The following is a 21,792-nucleotide window of genomic DNA, read 5'->3' on the forward strand; positions in this document are numbered from 1 at the left end:
AACCTAGGGAGATCATTTCTCCATCAGCTCTTTCTGCCTCAGCATCCAGGGTGAGGCCTGTTATAGAATAGACAGCTGATAGATAAATGGTTACTTTGCTTTCCTTCACGTAGATAGTACATACTGCTTTAGTGGCTCCTCAGAAGCCAGATTATAGCTGCCTCAAATGTTTTAAAAAATAAGATGGCATATAAACAGGTAAAAAAAAATACGATGATGATATTGAATTCTCTGACATCTAAAGGTGATAAGGGCAGCCATATTAAAATGAGCTGAAACAATGACCATTAACATGTTATCCACATTAAAACATTGCCGTAAAACACAACCAAAACAAAAAGGGGATTCTCAGAGAAAATATTTACGGTTAAACATTTCCAAACCATGGGCCAGGGACTTCAGCAAGACCAGGGGTTGGGTGATATATCAAGAGGTCCAACACCCCATCTGTATACCAGGCATTGTAGCCTAAATAAATGATTCATATGTGTAGTAATTATTTTAAAAATGAATGTGGCTTATAAAATGCAGCTTTATTTAAAAGTGTTACTAAACTTTTTGTTGCCTTTCTGTTTCTGAGGTAGACAGGAGGTGAACTCATCACACTTTTAAAAATTGGGAATGAATTCTTTTGGCAAATGAGGTGACTAGGATGCAGTTAGCTTGTGACTTCTGAGTTTTGCTGTGTCTTCTGTTTCACAGCATATCTACTGTGATGGCACTAAAGCCTGTAGAGCTTTCTTAAATTCCACTTATTTGATGAAGCCAGCAAACTAAATCTAAATCATGGACACCAGGCAGGGTATCTGCTTTGTTTCAAGTGCTGGGTGATGCTTTTGGGTTTTTTCCTATCAATTTTTGAGATGGGCAGTATATTTCTATACTGAAATAAGGTCTGGACTTTTATAAAAGTTCTCTACAGCAGTTGTTACCATATATTTTTAGATGTTACTAGCTAGGAAAAATTTCAACAAGAAAACTGAAGTCTCCCCCACTGATATGGTTTGGCTGTGTCCCCACCCAAATCTCATCTTGAATTCCCATGTGTTGTGGGAGGGACCTGATGGGAGGTGATTGAATCATGAGGGCAGGTCTTTTTTGTGCTGTTCTTTTGATAGTGAGTAAGTCTCACAAAATCTGATGGTTTTAAAAAGGGGAGTTTCCCTGCACAAGCTCCCTTCTCTTGTCTGCTGCCATGTGAGATGTGCCTTTTGCCTTCTGCCATGATTGTGAGGCCTCCCTAGCCATCTGGAACTGTAAGTCCAGTAAACTTCTTTCTTTTGTAAATTGCCCAGTCTTGCTTATGTCTTTATCAGCAGCATAAAAATGGACTAATACAGTAAATTTGTACCAGTAGAGTGGGGCATTGCTGAAAAGATACCCCAAAATGTGGAAGTGACTTTGGAATTGGGTAACAGGCAGAGGCTGGCACAGTTTGGAGGGGCTCAGAAGACAGGAACATGTGGGAAAGTTTGGAACTTCCTAGACACTTGTTGAATGGCTTTGACCAAAATGCTGATAATGATATGGACAATGAAATCCAGGCTGAGGTGGTCTCAGATGGAGACGAGGAACTTGTTGGGAACTGGAGCAAAGGTGACCTTTTTTAGCAAAGGGACAGGCAGCATTTTGCCCCTGTCCTAGAGCTTTGTGGAACTTTGAATTTGAGAGAGATGATTTAGGGTATTTGGCTAAGCAGCAAAGCATTCAAGAGATGACATAGGTGCTGTTAAAGGCATTCAGTTTTAAAAGGGAAACAGAGCATAGATGTTCAGAAAATATGCAGCCTGACAATGCAATAGAAAAGAAAATCCCATTTTCTGAGGAGAAATTCAAGTCCGCTGCAGAAATTTGCCTAAGTAATGAGAAGCCGGATGTCAATCTCCAAGATAATGGGGAAAATGTCTCCAGGGCATGTCAGAGACCTTTGGGGCAGCCCTTCTTATCACAGGCCCAGAGATTTAGGAGGAAAATATAGTTTTGTGGGCCAGGCCCAGGGTCCATCTGCTGTATGCAGTCTAGAGACTTGGTGTCCTTCATCTTAGTTGTTCCAGCTGTGACTAAAAGAGGCCAAAGTACAGCTTGGGCTGTTACTTCAGAGGCTGGAAGCCCCAAGCCTTAGCAGCTTCCATGTGGTGTTGAGCCTGTGGGTACACAGAAGTCAACAGTTGAGGTTTGAAATCTACCTAGATTTCAGAGGATACAAGGAAACACCTGGATGCCCAGGCAGAAGTTTGCTGCAGGGGTGGGGCTCTCATGGAGAACCTCTGCTAGGGCAGTGTGGGAGGGAAATGTAGGTCAGAGCCCCCACAGAGTCCTTACTGTGGCACCACCTAGTGGAGCTGTGAGAAGAGGGCCACCATCCTCCAGATCCCAGAATGGTAGATCAACCATTAGCTTGCACTGTGTGCCTGGAAAAGCCGCAGACACTCAATGCCAGCCCATGAAAGCAGCTGGGAGGGAGCCTGGACCCTGCAAAACTACAGGAGCAGAGCTGCCCAAGACCATGGGAACCCACCTCTTGCATCAGCATGACCTGGTTGTGAGACATGGAGTCAAATGAGATCATTTTGGAGCTTTAAGATTTGACTGCCCTGCTGGGTTTTGGACTTGCATGGGGCCTGTAGCCCCTTTGTTTTGGTCAATTTCTCCCATTTGGAACGACTGTATTTACCCGATGCCTGTACCCCCATTGCATCTAGGAAGTAACTAATTTGCTTTTGATTTTACAGGCTTATAGGTAGAAGGGACTTGCCTTGTCTCACATGAGACTTTGGACTGTTGACTTTTGGGTTAATGCTGACTTAAGACTTTGGGGGACTGTTGGGAAGGCACGATTTGTTTTGAAATGTGAGGACATGAGATTTGGGAAGGGCCAGGGGCGGAATGATATGGTTTGGCTGTGTCCCCACCCAGATCTCATCTTGAATTCCTATGTGTTGTGGAAGGGACCTGGTGGGAAGGGAATGAATTGTGAGGGCAGGTCTTTCCTGTGCTGTTCTCGATAGTAAGTCTCTCAAAATCTGGTGGTTTTAAAAATGGGAGTTTCCCTGCAACAAGCTCTCTTCTTGTCTGTTGCCATGTGAGACGTGCCTTTCACCTTGCACCATGATTGTGAGGCCTCCCCAGCCAGGTGGAACTGTAAGTTCAATAAACCTCTTTCTTTTATAAATTGTCCGGTCTTGGGTATGTCTTTATCAGTAGTGATTAAATGGACTAAGAATACACCCACTCAACCCCAAATCTTGTGAAGAACAACAAAACTGTAAACTTTTAATTTTACCAAACTACAGCATTTAATAAAATAGCCATTTATTATCAGAATCAGCTCTCAAATACATTGTAACACTAAAATGAGGGCACACCATCTCCAAATAAGACGATCTTTAAATGAGCTTTTATAGAAAACTCACTATGCTGTCCTTTTTGGTCATTTTTCCTTGGACTAATGATAACTTTGGCCTGAACTGGCTAGGCTTCCAATTAGGAATGGCTATTCTAGTGAGAAGGAATGAGATGGGGGAAGAGTATCAAGTTGACCTGAAGGCTATGCTGTTTCTTTTTGCTCCAGTGATGGCTTCTAGCTCTAAATCCTTCAATTTTTCAACTGCCATCTCTCTTATTAAATGGGTTTAATAATAAAAGATAACCTGAGATCCATGGAGCACTGGGCACAATGCTGAAAATGTTCGTCAGACCGTGATGCTGCTGACCCCTGCCCTCATGACTTTATGGGTAAATTAACACTGAACTTTGGAAATGAAGATGACTAATTTTTGGGGGGAGATAATCCTATATTAAATTGTTATTGTCATAGAACATGGATTTAGTTGCTTATGAAAATATAAAAACTTATTTAAGCTGTTGACTTACAATTTTAAAGAAAACCAACACTAAAATATTTTTTTTTCACATATAGAGAACTCACTTTGAAAATGTTTTTATATCTTAACTGGAGTTTGTGATAATCTAGATTGTTCACAATGACTGTGACACCTTGTCCCATTTCTTAGCATCTTTTTCATATTTTCCATCTATCCCTGAAACTAATGTCCTGCATTTTTCAAGAGGACCTCAGGAATCTGTAACTAAGCACCATAGAACTCCAAAATACTTTTGGTCCTGGAAAGGTGAAGACCTTGATCCTGGCTATTTAGCATGAATTACACACTGTCCTTAATCTGAACAGATTTGTGAAAAGACACAAAAAGTAATGAGGACCAAAAAAAAATCTTTCACTGTTATATTGCTTCATATGACATCATTTCATTATCTTCCTTCTTTATTTTTTAAAAAGATTTATTAAGTGAGCAGGAAAATACATGAACAAATGGAAACTACAGGGTGTGCCCTTTACAAGACTGAGTGAAACAATAGATTAATCAGAAGGCATGTGTCAATTTTCTACAACGAAACTTCATGCAACATTCAGTGGAGCTGAATATATACAGATGTTAGAGGCTTCCCAGGGAGGCAGAATTGTTGTCCTTGGAAGATTGTTAAGACCCAAATGTCATTAGGCTGTCTTCAAGCTGCATTTGGCAGGAGGATACTTTCACTGTTGTTTATTTCTTGTTTCAGAAAAAAAAATTGTTATGGTTTTTTTTAACATTTAGACCAGAAAACAAAATTCAGAATCCCCACCCACATCCAATAACTCTGCATTTATTGCAATGCCAATAGCTTAAAATGGATCATTATCTGTAAAAATGTAAGAGTTTTGAAATACTGCTTTTCTCATGGTTCTATATGACAGTCCCTCTTACAGTCCTGCAACTTGGCCTGTTAAGATGATTCATGGAGCAAGAAAGTATAGCCAGGGTCATAGCCTGGTGTCTTCCATCCACAATCGCCTTCCAGGAAAGAAAATCTATAGGGTTTTCTATTTTCTATATGACATCAAACCTATGCTTTTATGATATAAACTTTGGAGACAGTGTATTTTTTTGAAACTGAAATTAATCATATAGTTTTTTACCCTTTAAAAAATTCCAAAGCTCTGTTATTATTTTCATTCATTCTTTCATCCAACAGATATTTAGAGTGACTACATTTGCCAAGCATTCTTCAAAGCACTGGAGACGGACCAGTAAGCAAAGTATATGGTGATAAGTACTACGACAGGCAATGAAGCAGAAAATGAGTGGGGGAATGAGAAGTTATTTGATACAGGTCTCTGACAGTAAAGGAATATTTGTACAGAGACCTGAAGGGAGGGAGTCAGCCATGTAGGCATATGGGGGAAGTTTTGAGACCGAGACAGCAAGGGCATAAGACTCTGAGACAGAACATGCTTTGAGGGTGTTCTGGGTGAAGCAAGGCCAGTGTGACTTTAGCAAAGTGACAAAAGAAATAGTAGATGAGGTCAGAGAAGTGGCAGTGGCAGCTGAGTTAGGGCCAAATGTAGGACAGATTATTACAATGCCCTTATAGGCCACTGTAAGGATGTTGACATTCCAGGTGAGATGGGAAGGCATTGAGGGACTTTAGCAGAAAAGTAGCATAACCTGGTATATGTTTTAACACCATCATCTCAGAGATGGCAAGAAGTGGCTTGGACCCAGAGTGGGTTGTGGATATATTCTGAAACTAGGGAAAACGGGATTAAAAAAGAAATGGATTCGATGTGGTACGTGAAAGCAAAAAATAAAGGATAACAAGATTTTCTGGTGTGAAGGAATAGAGCTGCCATTTACTGGCACAGGGAGGATTGCAATGGGAGTTCAGTAGTACCCCCTTATCTGAGGGGGAGTTTGAAGACCCACTGTGGATGCCAGAAACTGTGGATAATACTGAACCCTATACATACTATTTTTTTCCTATCCATACTTCTGATAAAGTTTAATGTATAAATTAGGCACAGTACTCTTGCACTTTGGGGCCATTATTAAGTAAAATAAGGGTTACTTGAACACACGCATGGTGATACCATGACAGTCTATCTGATAACCAAGATGGCTACAAAGTGACTAAGGACAAGGTGATGTTTACAGCATGGATATGCTGGACAAAGGGATGATTCATGTCCTGAGTGGGATGTAGCAGGATGGAGCAAGATTGCATTACACTATTCAGAATGGTGCACAATTTAAAACTTAGGAATTATTTCTGGAATTTTCAATTTAATATTTTTAGACTGCAGATAATCACAGGTAACTGAAACCAAGGAAAATGAAACCATGAATAAGAGAGGACTACTGTGTATTGATGGGTGAACATGTCAAGTTTGAGATGTCAATGACACATCCAAATGAAGGTGCTTCATAGGAAATTAGTTAAATAATAAATTGTATGCCAAATTTATTTGGCATTCAGGAAAAAGGTTGGGTCTGGAGATTAAAATGTGGGTGTTGTAAGTGTATAGTTTTTAAAGCCCCAAGACTGGGAGAGATCACTTAGAGGGGGATGCCCAGGACTGGGGCACTCCAAGAAGTCAGCCAAGGAGATTGAGAAACCCCGTCTCTACTAAAAATACAAAAAATTAGCCGGGCGTGGTGGCGGGCGCCTGTAGTCCCAGCTACTCAGAGAGGCTGAGGCAGGAGAATGGCGTGAACCCGGGAGGCGGAGCTTGCAGTGAGCCGAGATTGCACCACTGCACTCCAGCCTGGGCAACAGAGCGAGACTCCGTCTCAAAAAAAAAAAAAAAAAAAAAAAAGAAAAAGAGAGAAGCAGTGGCCAGAAAAGTGAGAGAACATGAGAAAGATGCCCCAGAGCTGAGAAAGCATTTCAAGAAGGAGGTAATTATTAACTGTGTCAAAGACTGCAGATAAGCAGTATGAAGCCAGAGATGTAACCATTGCATTTGAAAGCATGGAGGTCACTGGTGTCCTTCGCAAGAGCTGCTGTGGTAGAGATGAAAGCCTCATTTGAGTTGGTTCAAAAGACCAAGAGAGGAGAGAAATTTAGGACAGTAAGTATACACAGTTCCCCCTTGAGAGTTTTTCTGTGAAGAGAAGCAGATAAATAAGATGGTAGTTACGTTACCAAAACACTAGGTTTGGTTTAGGTCCTGCTGCCTGCCACACAGAAAGCCAATCACTGAGATGACAAGTATTGCCAAGAAAGTAGGTTTTGTTTTGGTCGGGTGTTGCGGCCAAGGAGATGGGAGCTCAGTCTCAAATCCATCTCCCTGACTGACCAAAACTAGGCATTTATATAGCAGGGAAGAAATGTAACAATGTGTAAGAAAACAGGAACTAGGGAGGGGCAAGAGGGCATCTGGTGCTATGATCTGGTGAGTTCCAGTTCTTTGATACTTTTTTGAGAGGCCTGAAGAAAAACAAATACAAGTTTCTAGCTTTAACAGCAAAAGGGTCAATTTCTATGTTTATCCAAAAACAACTGTCTATGGGACTATTGGGCCGATTCACTTAGAGAGGGTAATGGAGCCAAGGAGGGTGTTTAAGACTGGAGATACTGCAGCATACAGAACACAGCGAGATCACTGCAGAATACAATGAAACTCAAAATACAGTGAAATAGAATAGAATAGGGGATGCAGAAGAGAGGAGTCAGTTTCTGGGGCAATGATCTTTATTTGATGAGGTTGAATGGGATTTACCTAGAGCAAATAAGAATTGTCTGCTATCACTTAAGGAGCTGATGCAGTAATTAGTAATGTTAAGTTTCACTGGTCAAGATCAGGGAACTGAGAAACCAGGGTATTTGTAGGACTGTCTAAGTGGATATTGAAATAATCAAGAATGATGACAGGGTGGTGGTAAAGAGAGCAACAGTGAGCCAAAATCTAAAATTCTTGAGCAATGAGAAGGAGTAAAAGAGGGTAATGTAGGGACTTGAGAGGCTGATGTCAACAGCTTCAAAACAATGAGTGTTCAGGAGGAGGAAGGAAGAATAGTTTGGAAGTGGCAATGAGGAACAAGGAGGCATCCTACTATTAATGTTTTATTATTCATATTTTGACAAAGATAGCATATGATATTCCAGGGCATAGTAGTGACCATGTGGGGAAACCTATCAAATCATTTTTAATGACTGCTTGGAATAACTGTAGAAAGTACTTTCTCAATGATTTTTGTATGCAAGAAAAAAAATACCCGAAAGTAACCAAAAGTTTCAGACTGGAAAATATGCCAGGAAGATTTTCTTCTCTCATTCTCAGGTGAGGTTATAATCCAGTTTTAGCAAATTTTTGACAATTTAAAATACTTTTGAAAACTGAAGATTTAAAAAAGGTAAACAATTGTAGGCACAGCAAAATCGTAGTTTTCCCTTCTGATATTATACATTTGGCATCTCTCTACAGTTATATTAACATAAATAAGGCAGCTAAAACGTTCAAAAATAGTTTTATAACATTCAATTTTAAAAATTCATTCAAGCTGTAATCTTTTGTTTCCTGCTGCCACCTAACATTTGAAGTTTTGATTCAGGGTAATGGCCAAGGTTTCTTAAATATACCATAATAAGTATTACTATTTCTTAACACTTATCCCAGGGGAAGAGATAAGGGAAAGGGGTAGCTGGGCATGATATTTACGATGTACAAATAATGATCCATTGCCGGAAATGAAAACTCACCTTTCCACCAGCATTTGCTCAGCCTCAATAGTGCAATGCAACTTGGTGCTGATAAAAATAAACCATTAAAACCAAGCCCTATCATGCAAGGAGTGAGTTTGAAGATATGTACACAAACTCAAAAATCTGTAAACTTTAGGACATTTTTATTTTTAACTGTGTTTTCTACTTTTCATCCAAACATTTGTCATCATGGACTCAGAAGAGTCCAAGATTTTGATCTGGATTTAAAATAACTCAAACATTACCCAGGGATTTTTGTTTAAAAGTGCTTTTATGGGGATTTTTATTTTAGTATATTCTAGCACTTCCTGGAATGGCAGGTCTAGAAGAATAAAGTCCAAAGCACAGGGTTATGATCTCACACTGTTTAATGCTAAGCAAATTGTTGAATATTCTAGTTATCAATGGAAGAATTCCCAGAATAATGGTGTAGAAATAAAAAATGTTTGGTAGGAATATACAAATTGTCAGTTTTGAACTTGCAAATTCTCGAGAGGTTTTCTTCTTTGCTGGGACTCCTGAAAAGTGATCAATTTTATACCCAATTTATTTAAGATCCATGAAAGGACAGCTTACTTTAGGGTTCCTGATACATAGTGACCAAGGAGATACAGTGGCATTTATGAGAAATATTAGGTAAATTAAATCAAATTTAGACTTTTGGATATTAGATTTACGTTACAACTATGTAGTCTCAGGGGAGGTCAGTTTTTGGTTGGTTGGTTATGTTTTGCTTGATTTGGTTAGATTTAAATTTTGAAGAATGAACTAAAAGGTAACTAACAAGTTAGAGACTGTTGAAATGATCAGAACATGGTTATCAGTGGTGATTCTGGAATATAAAGAGCATAGTAGCGTCATTCAGAATTGTTATCAGCATGCTGTGGATTTTCTCATGTTTTCCTGCAGTAGGTTAAAATTAAAGTTTTATCAATAACTATCTTCTTTCTTAAAAATAATGTAGCACATCTTACATCTTAAAGCAATCAGCACAAATGCAAGTGATGCCTGTTCAAGCAGACTTTCAAAGACAGCACACACTGTTAACACAAAGAGCTCTTCCACGTTTCAAGAATACAGTGACGGGAACTGGTACACGTAATAGTAGGAAAAGCATTTTTTTTTTTTAAAACTTCGTGGAATGTGAGACTTTAGCCACTTCCTTTTCTGGCAGCGAATGGTTCTGGCTTGAATTTCACATCTTTCTAATAATCTACTGGACAGGAGGGACCAGAGACACCAATTACCAATGAGTCACAAGAACAGACAAAAAATTGTTAGTAGGTTTTGACAACCAGGAACTAAGGTGTTTTTAAAAAACATGTACTTGATGCAAAGTATATTAGGAGTGCACCCTAGAAAACAATGTCAAAGTGTTAGAAAAATGGAGCCCCTGTCCAGGTGACCTTGTGAGATTTCACCCATAACTTAATATACCCTGTTTAATAAAAATAATAGTTCTAGGTCTTCTTGAAGGATTGTTTAGAAGTCTCCAAGAAAAAATAATGAGATCTATCTATCTAAAATAGAGCTGTTCGATTTTATGTGGAACTTAGTGAAAGCTGTCTTCATTTGCATTGTGTGTTATGACAGTGGTCTGGCTGGAACTGACAGGGGGAAGAGCCTCATTATTTGAGGGAACTTCACAGGTCATCCATTCCTACCACCACTGGATGCAGGAATCCATGCTACAGTATCCTTCACTGGCACCCAGGAATGATGGTCACCTGTCAGAGCCCAGACCCAGACTATGGTGTGGGCAGGCTCAGTAGATTTTACCGGATGATTGTTAATTTACAGCAGTAAGAACTGGCAGATCTAGTGAAACTTACTCTGAGGGGAGGGCTCAGTTTCTCCAGTTTCTGTTTGTAGGAAAATAAAAATAAAATGAGCCAATTTCTAGAGACAAAATCACCTATAAAAAGATCACAACTAAAGAATTTTTTGTTGAGATGCTATAAAAATGGATGAAAAGCAACCATTCCTCCCCTACCCCCAAAAAGAATTAAGGCAATTCAGAAAGTTTGGATGAGCCACAAGGACACCATTCTGACGTATTCTGCATGTTCTGGGCCTCCTTATGTCAGGGCTGGGGTCTGTCTTGCTGGAGGAAAATTTATTTTTGAAGATAAAAGCTTCATTGAATTCTTTAAATATCTATCTTTTAAAGAGCACAGATTTCTGGGGGGCCCATTTAAATTTGGATTTGCCTTGTACTCAGTGTAAAATATTAGTACAAAAATATAAAAGGCATGGCTTGATGTTTAACGTCTGTGTTTTATTGTTGTTGGCACCAGAAAAGCTCATGTTCTATGTTATGTCACTGTACATACTGTAAACAAGACTGCATTAATATTGTTTTCTTATGATTTGTTTCAATGAATCTAGATTTTAAAAAATACATTCACAAACTACCTTATGTTTAAACACAATGATTCCCTTTTATTTCTTAACTGTACCCAAAATCCCACAATAAAAAAATCATTTAAAGCTGTGTGTTTCAAACTTATCACTTAGAAATAAAAACAAAACAAAACATAAAAACAAAGATCAGTTTGCAACATAATTTAAAGAAGCTTCTGGTTTAAAATACCACAGCAGCAATATAAAGAGCTGGTGGCAATCACATTCGGGAGTGAAATTGAAATCAATATATTTTGTCCACATCAGCATCCAATTACAGTAGTTGTTAAATTCAATCCAAAAAGTTATTGCTGAATTTGTGGCATGGAATTTGAGAAGATAGTATTGTTCAGCAGCACAACCACAGCAGTAAAAATGAGAACAGGAGGATTTCATTGCTTTTGAGAGCTAAAGGGACCATGAGGAGGATATCTTGCTGATTGCCTGAAGATAATCCTCAGTTACATTCCTGCATATTGCCCGCTTTAAATAAATGCAAATGACAACCACCTTTTAAGGAGGGGCATAATAATGTAATCCAGAATCTAGAATGTTTCCCCTTCTCTTCCCCATCTTGCCCAAACCACTAGATTGAAATGGCTCCATTTTCCTAATGTGTATTTCGTTCTCATTAATAGTACATCAGCTGCTCGTGTATTTAGGCAAAATCAGTAGGATCATAGTTTTTTTTTTTTTTGATCCGTTTACAGTAATTATTTTCTCCAGAAACAAGCCACATTAGTTTTTGTCATTGGATTCACCCCACCTCCAATTTTTTAAGAAGAAAAATTTGGTCAACTACTGTTTCGTTTTAAAAATGTTAAATGCACCTGAGATTGCCAGTTGAGCTCTCTATATGTCTCCTGGAGATAACACTGCTGTGATGAACAGTGAAACAAAAACAAACAAAACGAGGTAGGTTAAAACAGGAAGCGCAACACAGATATTGTTTGCAACACCTCGATACCACAGGCGGCCATGCTTGTAGCTTTGGAAAAAAAAATCCCAGTCGCGTAAAAGTTCAAATCATTTGAGTAAGAGTTTATAAGGACACAAGTCAACCTGAACTAAATACATACATATTTTTGCACAAATGTTGTTTACCGTATGTTGGGTAATTTGGAGGAAGGTAAAGTGATTAGGGTCTCAAAATTTTGTCCAAAGCCTTGCTTTCAAGTTCTCTAAAATTGGAGCCAATGATGCCTCCTGTATCTGAGGCAGGCTTAGGAGTCTAGTCCCTTCTCTCACCCACCCAGGGAGAACACAGGCAGCTCAGAAACATTTATTATTAATTTTTCAGTCACAGTTTTCATCTTGAGAAAGTGGCACCCTCAGGAGAGAGCTGGGAATGTTCAGAGCCTGAATATCATCCACTCCCCAAGTCCCAGCAAGAACTCAACAAAGTCTCAGTCCTAATGAAGCCCAAACCAAGTGACCTCTTAGCCGGGAGGCTTTGTGCATTTTAAAAAAGACTATGTAAGCTTGTTTCCCAGAAGCTCTTTCTGTCTGACCCCATCTGTCATCCCATCTTTTTGCCCTCATCTGTTGCATAATAGCTGAGGGAAAGTTGTGTTAGAGAGTCCCTCAATCACTAGGCCAGCTCAACTCAATGGCATTAGTATCCTATTCAACACACTCCATTCTGTAAAGGGCCATATAAAAATATGGCCTGTCAGATTCACAAAAGTGGTAGTTGATTTTATTAGACTAGTAGTTTTAAGGCTAGTAGTTTAGCCATTTAAAATCTATTTCCCAAAAGAGGGGAAAACTAGTATTTTTCTTCTCTTTTTAAAAATTCATTAGCCGGTTGCTATCAAAAAGCAACCTTTTGGGTTGGTGAAGGCAAGAGAGTTCTTAAATCACTCCACTATGTAGTTATGGCCTTCAGCCTAAGGAGATAAGGTACATTTATTGTGCTGTCTCTCGTCACTGGAAATTGGAAATTCTACAACATACCATATACTTAAAACTAGTAGGCAGACAGAATTAAAAACAGACTCATTTTCTCAGTTTGCATTCTTTCCCCATTCTTACAGAGTAAAGGGGTAAAGAAAAAAGGTAAATACCTGAAAACCCACCGTAACACAGCTTAATCGTTAAGAGCACACAATATTTGTTTCTATCCCTAACTCCGAAGGGCACATGGTCCATCTTTGTCCATAGACAAGGCAGCATTCTTGGGGATCTCCTGGAAATTCCTGCCACCTTTTTCTCTCCTTCTCAACCAGGCTGCAACATTGAAAGATGGACTGTATTGGGAGGGGTGGAGGGAGAGGAAAAGGGGAAAGCGATATGTTCAACCAAGCCTTCTGATTCTGCCTCTAGACTGGCATAAGTCCACATGAGTTATGTTCTTTTAAATTAGAAATAACGCCATGAAGATAAGTGCCAAGTGCTCTTCTGTTACCAGTTCATCATGGAATTTCTGTTGAGGGTCATGAAAAACACTTGGCTACTTCCTCCAGATCGCACGGATGCAAAAAATACCTGTTTGAAATTAAAAAGAAGTTAGTTCAACTGCATGGTCTTTTCCCCTCTTTTCTTCAACCGTCCATCCATTTTCTCTCACATGTCCTATCCTTGCCATGTGTCAGGTCTTAAGACTCAATGGCTTGTGTTTATAAAGTCCCTTTGGATATCGTGCATCCCATGTAAAAACTCCTGCCTTTATTCCTATGGTTGTTATTATTCCTTATTGTGGTATTGGTCTCCAGAGATGCTGAAGGGGCTATATCTTCATTTGTAACATCTCTTTGGGTGTTCACTTTTTAAAAGGGAGTTTCATGCTAGGATAACGTGCTGGATTTCTGGCATAGGACCCAACAGGTTCTTTGTTAATTTCTAGAAAGGCACAGAAGCTTCCCTTCTCTAACCCATAAATGACAAGAAAGTAGACTTCAGGATGGAAGGGAATCTCTTCAAATTCTCAAAGTCAAGGGGGAGTTTTAGGCCTACTGACTATCATACAGTTTCAGATTTCAGTTTTTTAAATTTAAGATAAAAACATTAAATAGTGTGGTCAGATAGGGCAAGGTATTTAATGCCTACTCATTTTGGCATTTCAAGAGTTAACGCATGGTTTCTCTGCTGATGGTGGCATATCCCAGGGCAAATGAGATCATAGCATTAATGAGTAGAACCACAGTCCATTAGGTCTGAGTCTGTTAAGTCATTTTATCAAACAACTGACAAACGTGAGAAAAATTTGGGTTACTGCTTGCTTGAGCTGAATGTTAAATGTTAAAGAACCACTGCCCCAGGAAAGTAATATTTTGGGCTATGGCCTAGCCCGTCAGTCAATCAATACCTAACTGGTCCGAGGCATTTGCTTTTGTCACTAGTCTAAAGTCTCTGCTACTTCATTTCTACAGCTTCTTCAGAAGAATGCTAATAACAACTTCTTAGGGAGGTCTCTGGAAATGCTTGACATTCGCCTAATGCTACATATGAAAGTAATGCTACTCTTAGGGTCAATGAATCAAAACGGAGAAGGACAGACAGGGCCCATGGAAAACCACAATGAAGAAAAGAAAGGGCTGCTGTTCCCTCCAAGTTGTGTGCCCCTGGCCCTAAACCTTGGGTTCCAGACACTGGTGTGGCCCCAGCCTACTCCTAAGGATGTGGCATGGCTTGGAACAGCCCTGCTGGGGTAGGTTTTCAATCAGAATGTGGGTATCCATACCCAGATCACTCCTAGTTTTTTGATTCTTAGAGACTGGGTGGGAGCTGGAGTTTTACTAGGTTATGTTTGTTTTCTGGGAAATCTAAATGACTGGAACCATCTTTGCCACCTGCAGCTACTGTCCACCCAGACCACATCAGGTCAGAGTAGTGGGCCAGGGTTGAATATAGTTTAGGCCCACATCACCAGGTTTGGACTAAGACCAACCTGACCTTTGGGGAACTGGGGTGGACAAAGGGATATACAAAAATTCAACCCATCATACCGTTTTTCTATAGGCGTTTATGTCTGTGGCTTTGGGGACAGCATTTCTATGTTGGCCATAGCCACAAAGGATGAATTCGCAAATGCAGTACGGCTTAGCTACTAAAACCTCGGGGTTACTCTACAGGGAGGGTAAGGGAGAAGCAGTACTGCTGCAGAATACCCCTCTGAGGTGACTGATCATGCCAGACGGACACAGCCAAATTTCACTGGAAAACAGTTCACCTATGACATTTCAGAAGAAACATGGCTGGAATGACACAAGACATGGCACTAGTTGAGTTTGTGATTGTGCATTCCTTAAGGAATGGGTGACATTTTTAAAAAGCTTATATTTCTACACATCAAATGTTTTGGATTTAAAGGTGAACATAAGGTGATTGGATAGGTCTTGAAAGTGACTTTGTGAAAAGTCTAAAAGTGGAAGTATAAAGTTGACCCACTGTGAGATGATTAATGATGGGCCAACTGCTCTAAGTGCTTAGGAGAATTTGGGGGTGTCTGCTGAGTCATCATAAGGCCTTCAGGCCACAAAGGTTTCTAAGAGGTTTACAAGAAATGTCTAGATGTTTTTATGTAGTTTTTGACATGTGAATAATATATTGAGTGCTCACATGGATCAAACCAAATAATGCCATTTCAAGATAATATTGATTGTTTAACACAGAGGTGATTCAAATCAGTATAAAGGAGAATGAAGGTTTCACAGGTACCTGGTGGTCTCTTAAAATGCAAACACTAATGCAAATGTTGAAACGGATTTACCTTATCATTTCTTTCACATAGAAACTTTAACCTTTGAGCTCGCTTATGCATAAATACTCCATCCAAATGTCCTGTTTCCACTGACCGGATCTCAATAGCTTTCTCGCCCCAGCCCATTATCTGATTGGAATGAATGTAGGCTGTCAAAAGGAATTTCCAAAACTGCATTAAAAACATTAGATGGGCAATAACTCACAGCATCTGTTCACATCTTAACCACAAAAATGACAAACGACTTGAGATAAATGGACAAAGCAAGTCTTACAAGAGTTATTCACAGATTTTTTTTTTTTTTTTTTTGTGGAATCAAATGGTTGTTTCACATTTCTTGATTTTCGTTTCATTTGGGGGGTGTAACTGCTGAAGGAGATAAGGAATGGTTAACCTACCCACAGACGTGGGCATTTCTCCCCATTGGAGCACCACATCCTTAGTTATCCGGCCATAGGTGTTTACATACACCCCCTCATCCTCATAGCAAACAAGCATTTCCATTCCATCTGTTTTAGGCAAGATGACAATAGCATGAGGAGTGATATTGCCCTGAATCTAGAAGACAAAGAAAAGCCAAGCATTATTCTTTTAAAAAATAAAACGTCTTGACTATTCATCTCTAACAACTGCAAAAAAGAGGTTTTTGTTTATTTTCATCGTCACCCTAAAGACTGACATTTGCTTTAATTTAACCACTGACTTGTAAAATACCCTGGTAAATCAAACTTAGTCACTAGATTAAAAATTCAATTTACCTGTTCCTAAAAACGGCATGTAAATCTATGGCACACCTACTATGTGCCAATCATGGGGCCCTTTACATATATAATTTCTAGTACCTAGAATAGCTCCTCAAGGTAGATAGCTTTGTTTACAGATGAGGAAACTGCATCTCAGAAGGGCTGTGTGTCTTAAGCAAAGCTGTGCTAGTATTTGTTGGTAGAGTTGGGATTTGTGTACATCTTCCTGACGTTGAAATTAATGTGTTTTCTATTAGCACAACCACTTCCAAAAAAGGATGAGGAGAATGTAAGCCAGCTAAACCTAATGGAGATAGTTTAAGTGGGGTCAAAATGAACTCCTACCAAAATAATCTGTGAAAAAAATATATATATAGGATTGTTTATCTGGCTGTCTAAATGCCAGAATAATTCATGGCTTGGTTAGAAAAAATATTTAGAATTACCGCTCATTTAAAAAAATCACTATTGCCACACACAGTGGCTCATGCCTGTAATCCCAGCATTTTGGGAGGCCAAGGCGGGCAGATCACGACGTCAGGAGATCGAGACCATCCTGGCTAACATGGTGAAACCCCGTCTCTACTAAAAATACAAAAAATTAGCCGGGCGTGGTGGTGGGCACCTGTAGTCCCAGCTACTTAGGAGGCTGAGGCAGGAGAATGGCATGAACCCAGGAGAGGCGGAGCTTGCAGTGAGCCGAGATCACGCCACTGTACTCCAGCTTGGGTGACAGAGCAAGACTCTGTATCCCAAAAAAAAAAAAAAAAAAAAAAAAAAATCACTATTGAAATAAGTATATATTAATTTGTTCTAGGAAAGGAAATGTGATGTTGTTGTGATCCCCTAGTTGAGAATGCCATGGCAGCCCAACATGTGCTTGATGGATTGGGCTAAGAGAGTTGAGGATTATCATACTTATGCCTTAGCTGCCTCACCAGGAATGTGAGCTATGAGTCTTTATGTTCACCCACATCCACATGAGTTAAAAGTGGTAATAATGCAGCAATGAATGGCAATCGTGTGTGTGTACGTAATATACTGAAACAACGTCTTTTAGATATTGCATTTCATTAGAATAAAGTCTTAAAACTCTCAAAATACCTGTCAGCAGTAGCTTCAAACATTCCTGATAAATAGTTTCTCCTGTATGTTAGCCTTGGGATTACACACAGGACACACACTTTACACTACACTTAATCCTAATAAGTGAATCCATGTGCAGCATTTCCCTTTAACAGTTATGTTTCAAGCAATATGTCAGGATAGTAATATGAATATTTTAGGGCTAATAAGAAGATCTACAATTTGCAGGGCCCTGTACTAACTGCTTTAGATCCATTACCTCATTTAATACTAATGATAATCCTATGGGATAAGTCTTTTTATCCATATTTTACAGATGCGAAAGCTGAGGATTGCAGAAGCTGCCTACTGTGTCCATTACTGCAAAGCTAATACATGCTAGAGCCACTGTGTCTGACTCCACTGTACCACACTGCCCTCAAGCTGAAGAGAGGAACTAAAAATAGAGTTTTCTCCAATAAATTAGTACCTGGCTTTCTCTAACATGAACGAATTTCCCTTCAAAAACTGAATGTGGAAACTTATCTACTGAATATAATTCATGCCCTTGAAAGAAAAATATATTCATTTTAATCTAAAGTCCAAAGAGACAACATGTAAATGCCAAATGATTTCTATTCCAGTTTTAGGAAGTCATAAAAATTAGTTAAATTTATATATTTTAGTTATTAAAAGCAGTATACTTAATGAAGAACGAAAGTCCATTTGCTGGTTAGTAAAGTTTGCATGACTTCTACTAAAACTATGCAAAACAAATCTCTTTCTACATGCAGGCTGTTGTACAGAGAGCCCTTGAAAGTCTACTTCTGAGTACTTACATGAGATGGTATGTAGATATCATAAGAGTTTCCTGAATCAACATCAATTACGTGGAAACCAGTGTGTGAACCAAAAATAACCTTTAATCTTTGACCTTCTTCTACTGTGAGATCAACTAGCAGAGGCTTGTGCTGCAGATCTGCAAAAGACTTTAAAAATCACCCCATTAGTATCTGCATCACTCAAAGAGGTATCTTAGTAATTTTTTTTCTTTAGCCACTGTCTAGAGGAAGTTAACTTCTAACTTTATTAAAGTGAAAAACTAGAAAATTTCTCTTTCAGTTTTAGGTCTGTTGATAATCTGGCCCTAGGAGGAAGGGTCTAGCATCCGTTTGTGCCCCTTTTTCTACCCTTTGTCCTTCGGGGCAGTGAAGTTTAAGTTGGTGCACAGGTGTAAATTTTGATAGTGGTAATGTATATTAAAAACCTGGTGCCTGGGTACTGCTGTTTTTTCCTGTTTATTTCTGGCCTTTGTCCTCTGAAGAAGGCCCAGTCACCTCTCTGGCCCCTCTCTTTCCCATGTGGCAACCAGGCCCATCCACAGCAACTACCCTTTCAGAGACAGCCTGGGAGGGGCAGCCAAGGCTGTCTCTGGGAGAGCATTTGTGAAACAATTGCCTTAATTATAATGCCACTGCTACCTCTCAGACCCTTCTCTTCTCATCTTTTGCTAACACCATCTGACAGCATGGGAAGCTCTAGCCTCCTGTCCTTGTCCTATGGGAAGGCTTGGCCTCTTGCCAGTTCCACTCTTTCCTGTTCAAGTCTTTGCCTTTGCTCTTCCCTCTTTCTGGGCTGGGCCTGGTCTGTCCGAAAGAACATTTTGCACTCTCTCATGTGTCTCTGGGTCATAAAATGATGGCAGTAACTTCAGAGCAAGAATGGGAATGGAATGTTGATTGAAAAGCTTTTGTGGAGACAGATTTTGGCAGAACAGGAGTACCACTTTGGCTTTTAGGAGTTATCCCTTAATTGTTATTAGTAACCTAATGCATTCTAATTTTTTTCCCATAAAAGTGAGGTTATGGAGGGGAGCCCATTTCCATTAATGAATCTATTTTCCTGAGCACATCACAAGCCATCTGCACTAAGGGAACAAGATAGAAGTGATTCAGCTCTGAAGTGGGCCTACATAGTGTTCCAAGGGCAGTTTTGCCCTCCATGGCAAATGTGGCAGAAAAGAATTAATAAGGAGCCAAAGGGAGATAACAGTCATAAAGGTGGGGAGAAAAAGTGAGAGCCAATGAGACATAAAGAAGCAGACAGACATAAGCTGGGAGAGAGAGAGAGACAGAGAGAGAGATCAGAGAGAGAGCATGAGAAAAAACAGAAGATAAGTTCACTTGGGCTATGGATAGGTTATGCGGCTCTGAACACATCTGGGTGCCTGTAAGTACTGGTCCTCCTGGTATTCGGGGTCAACAAGACTAGCATATCCCCATCCCACTCCTGGCAAATCTCATGAGTGACCAATCCAACCATGGTGGGTACAGACTTAGACAAGGTAAAAAATGAAAAGGCAGTCAAAATAGAAGAATGCAGAGAAACTAGGTCATTTCTGTAAGTTAGCACTGGGGACATATAAGCATCACCTGAGTTTTAGGGACTTCATCCAGAAAGATTTATGAGGATTAAAAGACTTAGAGACTCAGTTTAACTCTGAGATTCAGTGCTGCCATTTGTCTGCCTTTTTCAAACAAAATATCAGGGAATACCCTGGTTTAGGTGGCTTTATAACAAATGTCATTGCATAAGATCACAATCAATGCCATGCCTACTAACCATTCTAAATGCCTCTTGGGGATGATGATTATAGATCTCAAGGAGGAGGGCATACCCAAATTTTAATCTAATTTTATAGCATTTACAAATACTTAGTCTTTACTTTTGAAACAAGAAACCCTAGAGTACCTACACTTTTAAAACAGGTTTATTATCTATATGAAAATTGGTATTGGTCTATATGGACTATTTTATTAATGGGTAGGAAACTGAAAATTTTTAAAAAGCACATTTTAGATAATCACATCCCTGCTTACCTTAAATGCCATGAATTTATGATATGGTTTAGGAGCCCAAGCATATATTTCCACAGCATTCTTTAATGCAATCACCAAAAATTTGATCCTTTCATATTTAACTGTAATAGAAAAATTATGAGTGAAAAAGTACATCAATTTATTCAAGTTCTTTGTATTAATATTAATGAATGTATAAGCAACAATATGTAAATTTAAATATAGATGTTGGGTGTCAGCTTCATGAAGGTGATATTCCTGGTGTGGGATTTTTTTCATAGATACTGATTTAGCTTCCCTTAGCGAACTTTGGTTGGCAGAACACTTACAGCTTTTGCTTTATATTGAAGACTCTTTTCATCATCCAGAGATATAACTGCTTAGGACTGTCTTTAACACTAGGTCTAGATGTTGATATTCATTGTAATAAGAATGTGCATAATTTCCTTCGTGTTAGCTTGCCTGGCTTTTACGTTCACCCACATGTAAGTAGCTGAGAGCAGATATGGCAAGATGGTAGAAAAATTAGCAAATGGGCAGATATAAAGACTGCCGTTTGCTTATTATTTATATTTGAATTCTAGTTACCAAGTGAAATAATTGCTTGTTTATGCTTCTAACGAAAGGGGGTGTTAGGAGTCTTGGGTTCTGTTAGTGACTTAAAGGGCTCCAAATACTGACAAATCCTTTTACTCTTTAAAAAATGGAATATTAAGCATTGTAAATTCTATGGACAGAAGTTTAGTTAAATGATTGAGTCCCCACAATGCTTTTGCCTACATAAGGTAGTACTCAATAAATGCTTATTGAATGGATGAATGGAAGAACAGACTGTTGTCTGGCATTCTCTTCATTACTCTTACCTGTGTGTGTGTCTCTGATAGAATAATAAGCAATGTTTACAGTGATGACCTTGAGAGATTGAACAATACTTTAAGTGCCTTCTGAATCTTTTGCTATTAAGTATGGATTCTAATTCTTACAGAATTCGTAATCCACAGTTGGTACACATGGCAGTCAGTTTCTTGGTAAAATATCTCAACAAACAGAATATTCTGAGTCCTAAAGAAACTAGGTAGGAAAACTTTTAATATACTTAAATGACATTAAGTTTCCAGTTATTTGCTTTATAACTTTTCATGACATAAAGTGTTTATTAGGCTATTCTTGCTGATCTCTTCACCTGAAGCCTAGGAAAAGATCTACCGCTCTTGGCATTGAAGGAACATTCTTCAAAATAATAAGAGCCATATGTGACAAACCCAGAGGCAACATCATATTGAATGGGAGAAAGCTAAGAGCATTCCCCCTAAGAACTGGAACAAGACAAGAATTTCCACTCTTACCACTCCTATAGTATTGGAAGTCCTAGCCAGAATAGTCAGGCAAGAGAAAAAATGAAAAGCATCCAAAATGGAAAAGAGGAAGTGAAATTATCTCTGCTGATGACAGGATCTTATGCCTAGAAAACCCTAAA

General features: G+C 39.1%; 1 protein-coding gene and 1 long non-coding RNA gene across 12 annotated transcripts in view; one reads left to right on the forward strand and one right to left on the reverse strand.

The window, feature by feature from the left end:
* LOC134733071 (uncharacterized) overlaps positions 1-21,792 on the forward strand; it is a 207,727-nt gene that overhangs the window by 145,574 nt on the left and 40,361 nt on the right. The gene's annotated exons all lie outside the window — the stretch shown is intronic.
* The window catches only part of TNIK (TRAF2 and NCK interacting kinase), a 409,664-nt gene continuing 391,167 nt past the window's right edge, over positions 3,296-21,792 (reverse strand). For 9 of the 10 annotated variants that reach the window (XM_063621578.1, XM_063621584.1, XM_063621583.1 and 6 more), the window contains 5 exons: positions 20,337-20,437; positions 18,297-18,446; positions 16,048-16,207; positions 15,659-15,798; positions 3,296-13,434 (listed from right to left, as the gene is read on the reverse strand). In XM_063621578.1, the coding sequence (XP_063477648.1) occupies positions 13,351-13,434; positions 15,659-15,798; positions 16,048-16,207; positions 18,297-18,446; positions 20,337-20,437 (635 nt within the window). In that variant the 3' untranslated portion in view covers positions 3,296-13,350. Of the gene's footprint in view, positions 13,435-15,658; positions 16,208-18,296; positions 18,447-20,336; positions 20,438-21,792 lie in introns of those variants that run through there. The other variant, XM_063621580.1, reaches the window with a different exon arrangement.

The sequence above is a fragment of the Symphalangus syndactylus genome, chromosome 17 (genome assembly GCF_028878055.3).
Source record: "Symphalangus syndactylus isolate Jambi chromosome 17, NHGRI_mSymSyn1-v2.1_pri, whole genome shotgun sequence".
Taxonomy (NCBI): domain Eukaryota; kingdom Metazoa; phylum Chordata; class Mammalia; order Primates; family Hylobatidae; genus Symphalangus; species Symphalangus syndactylus.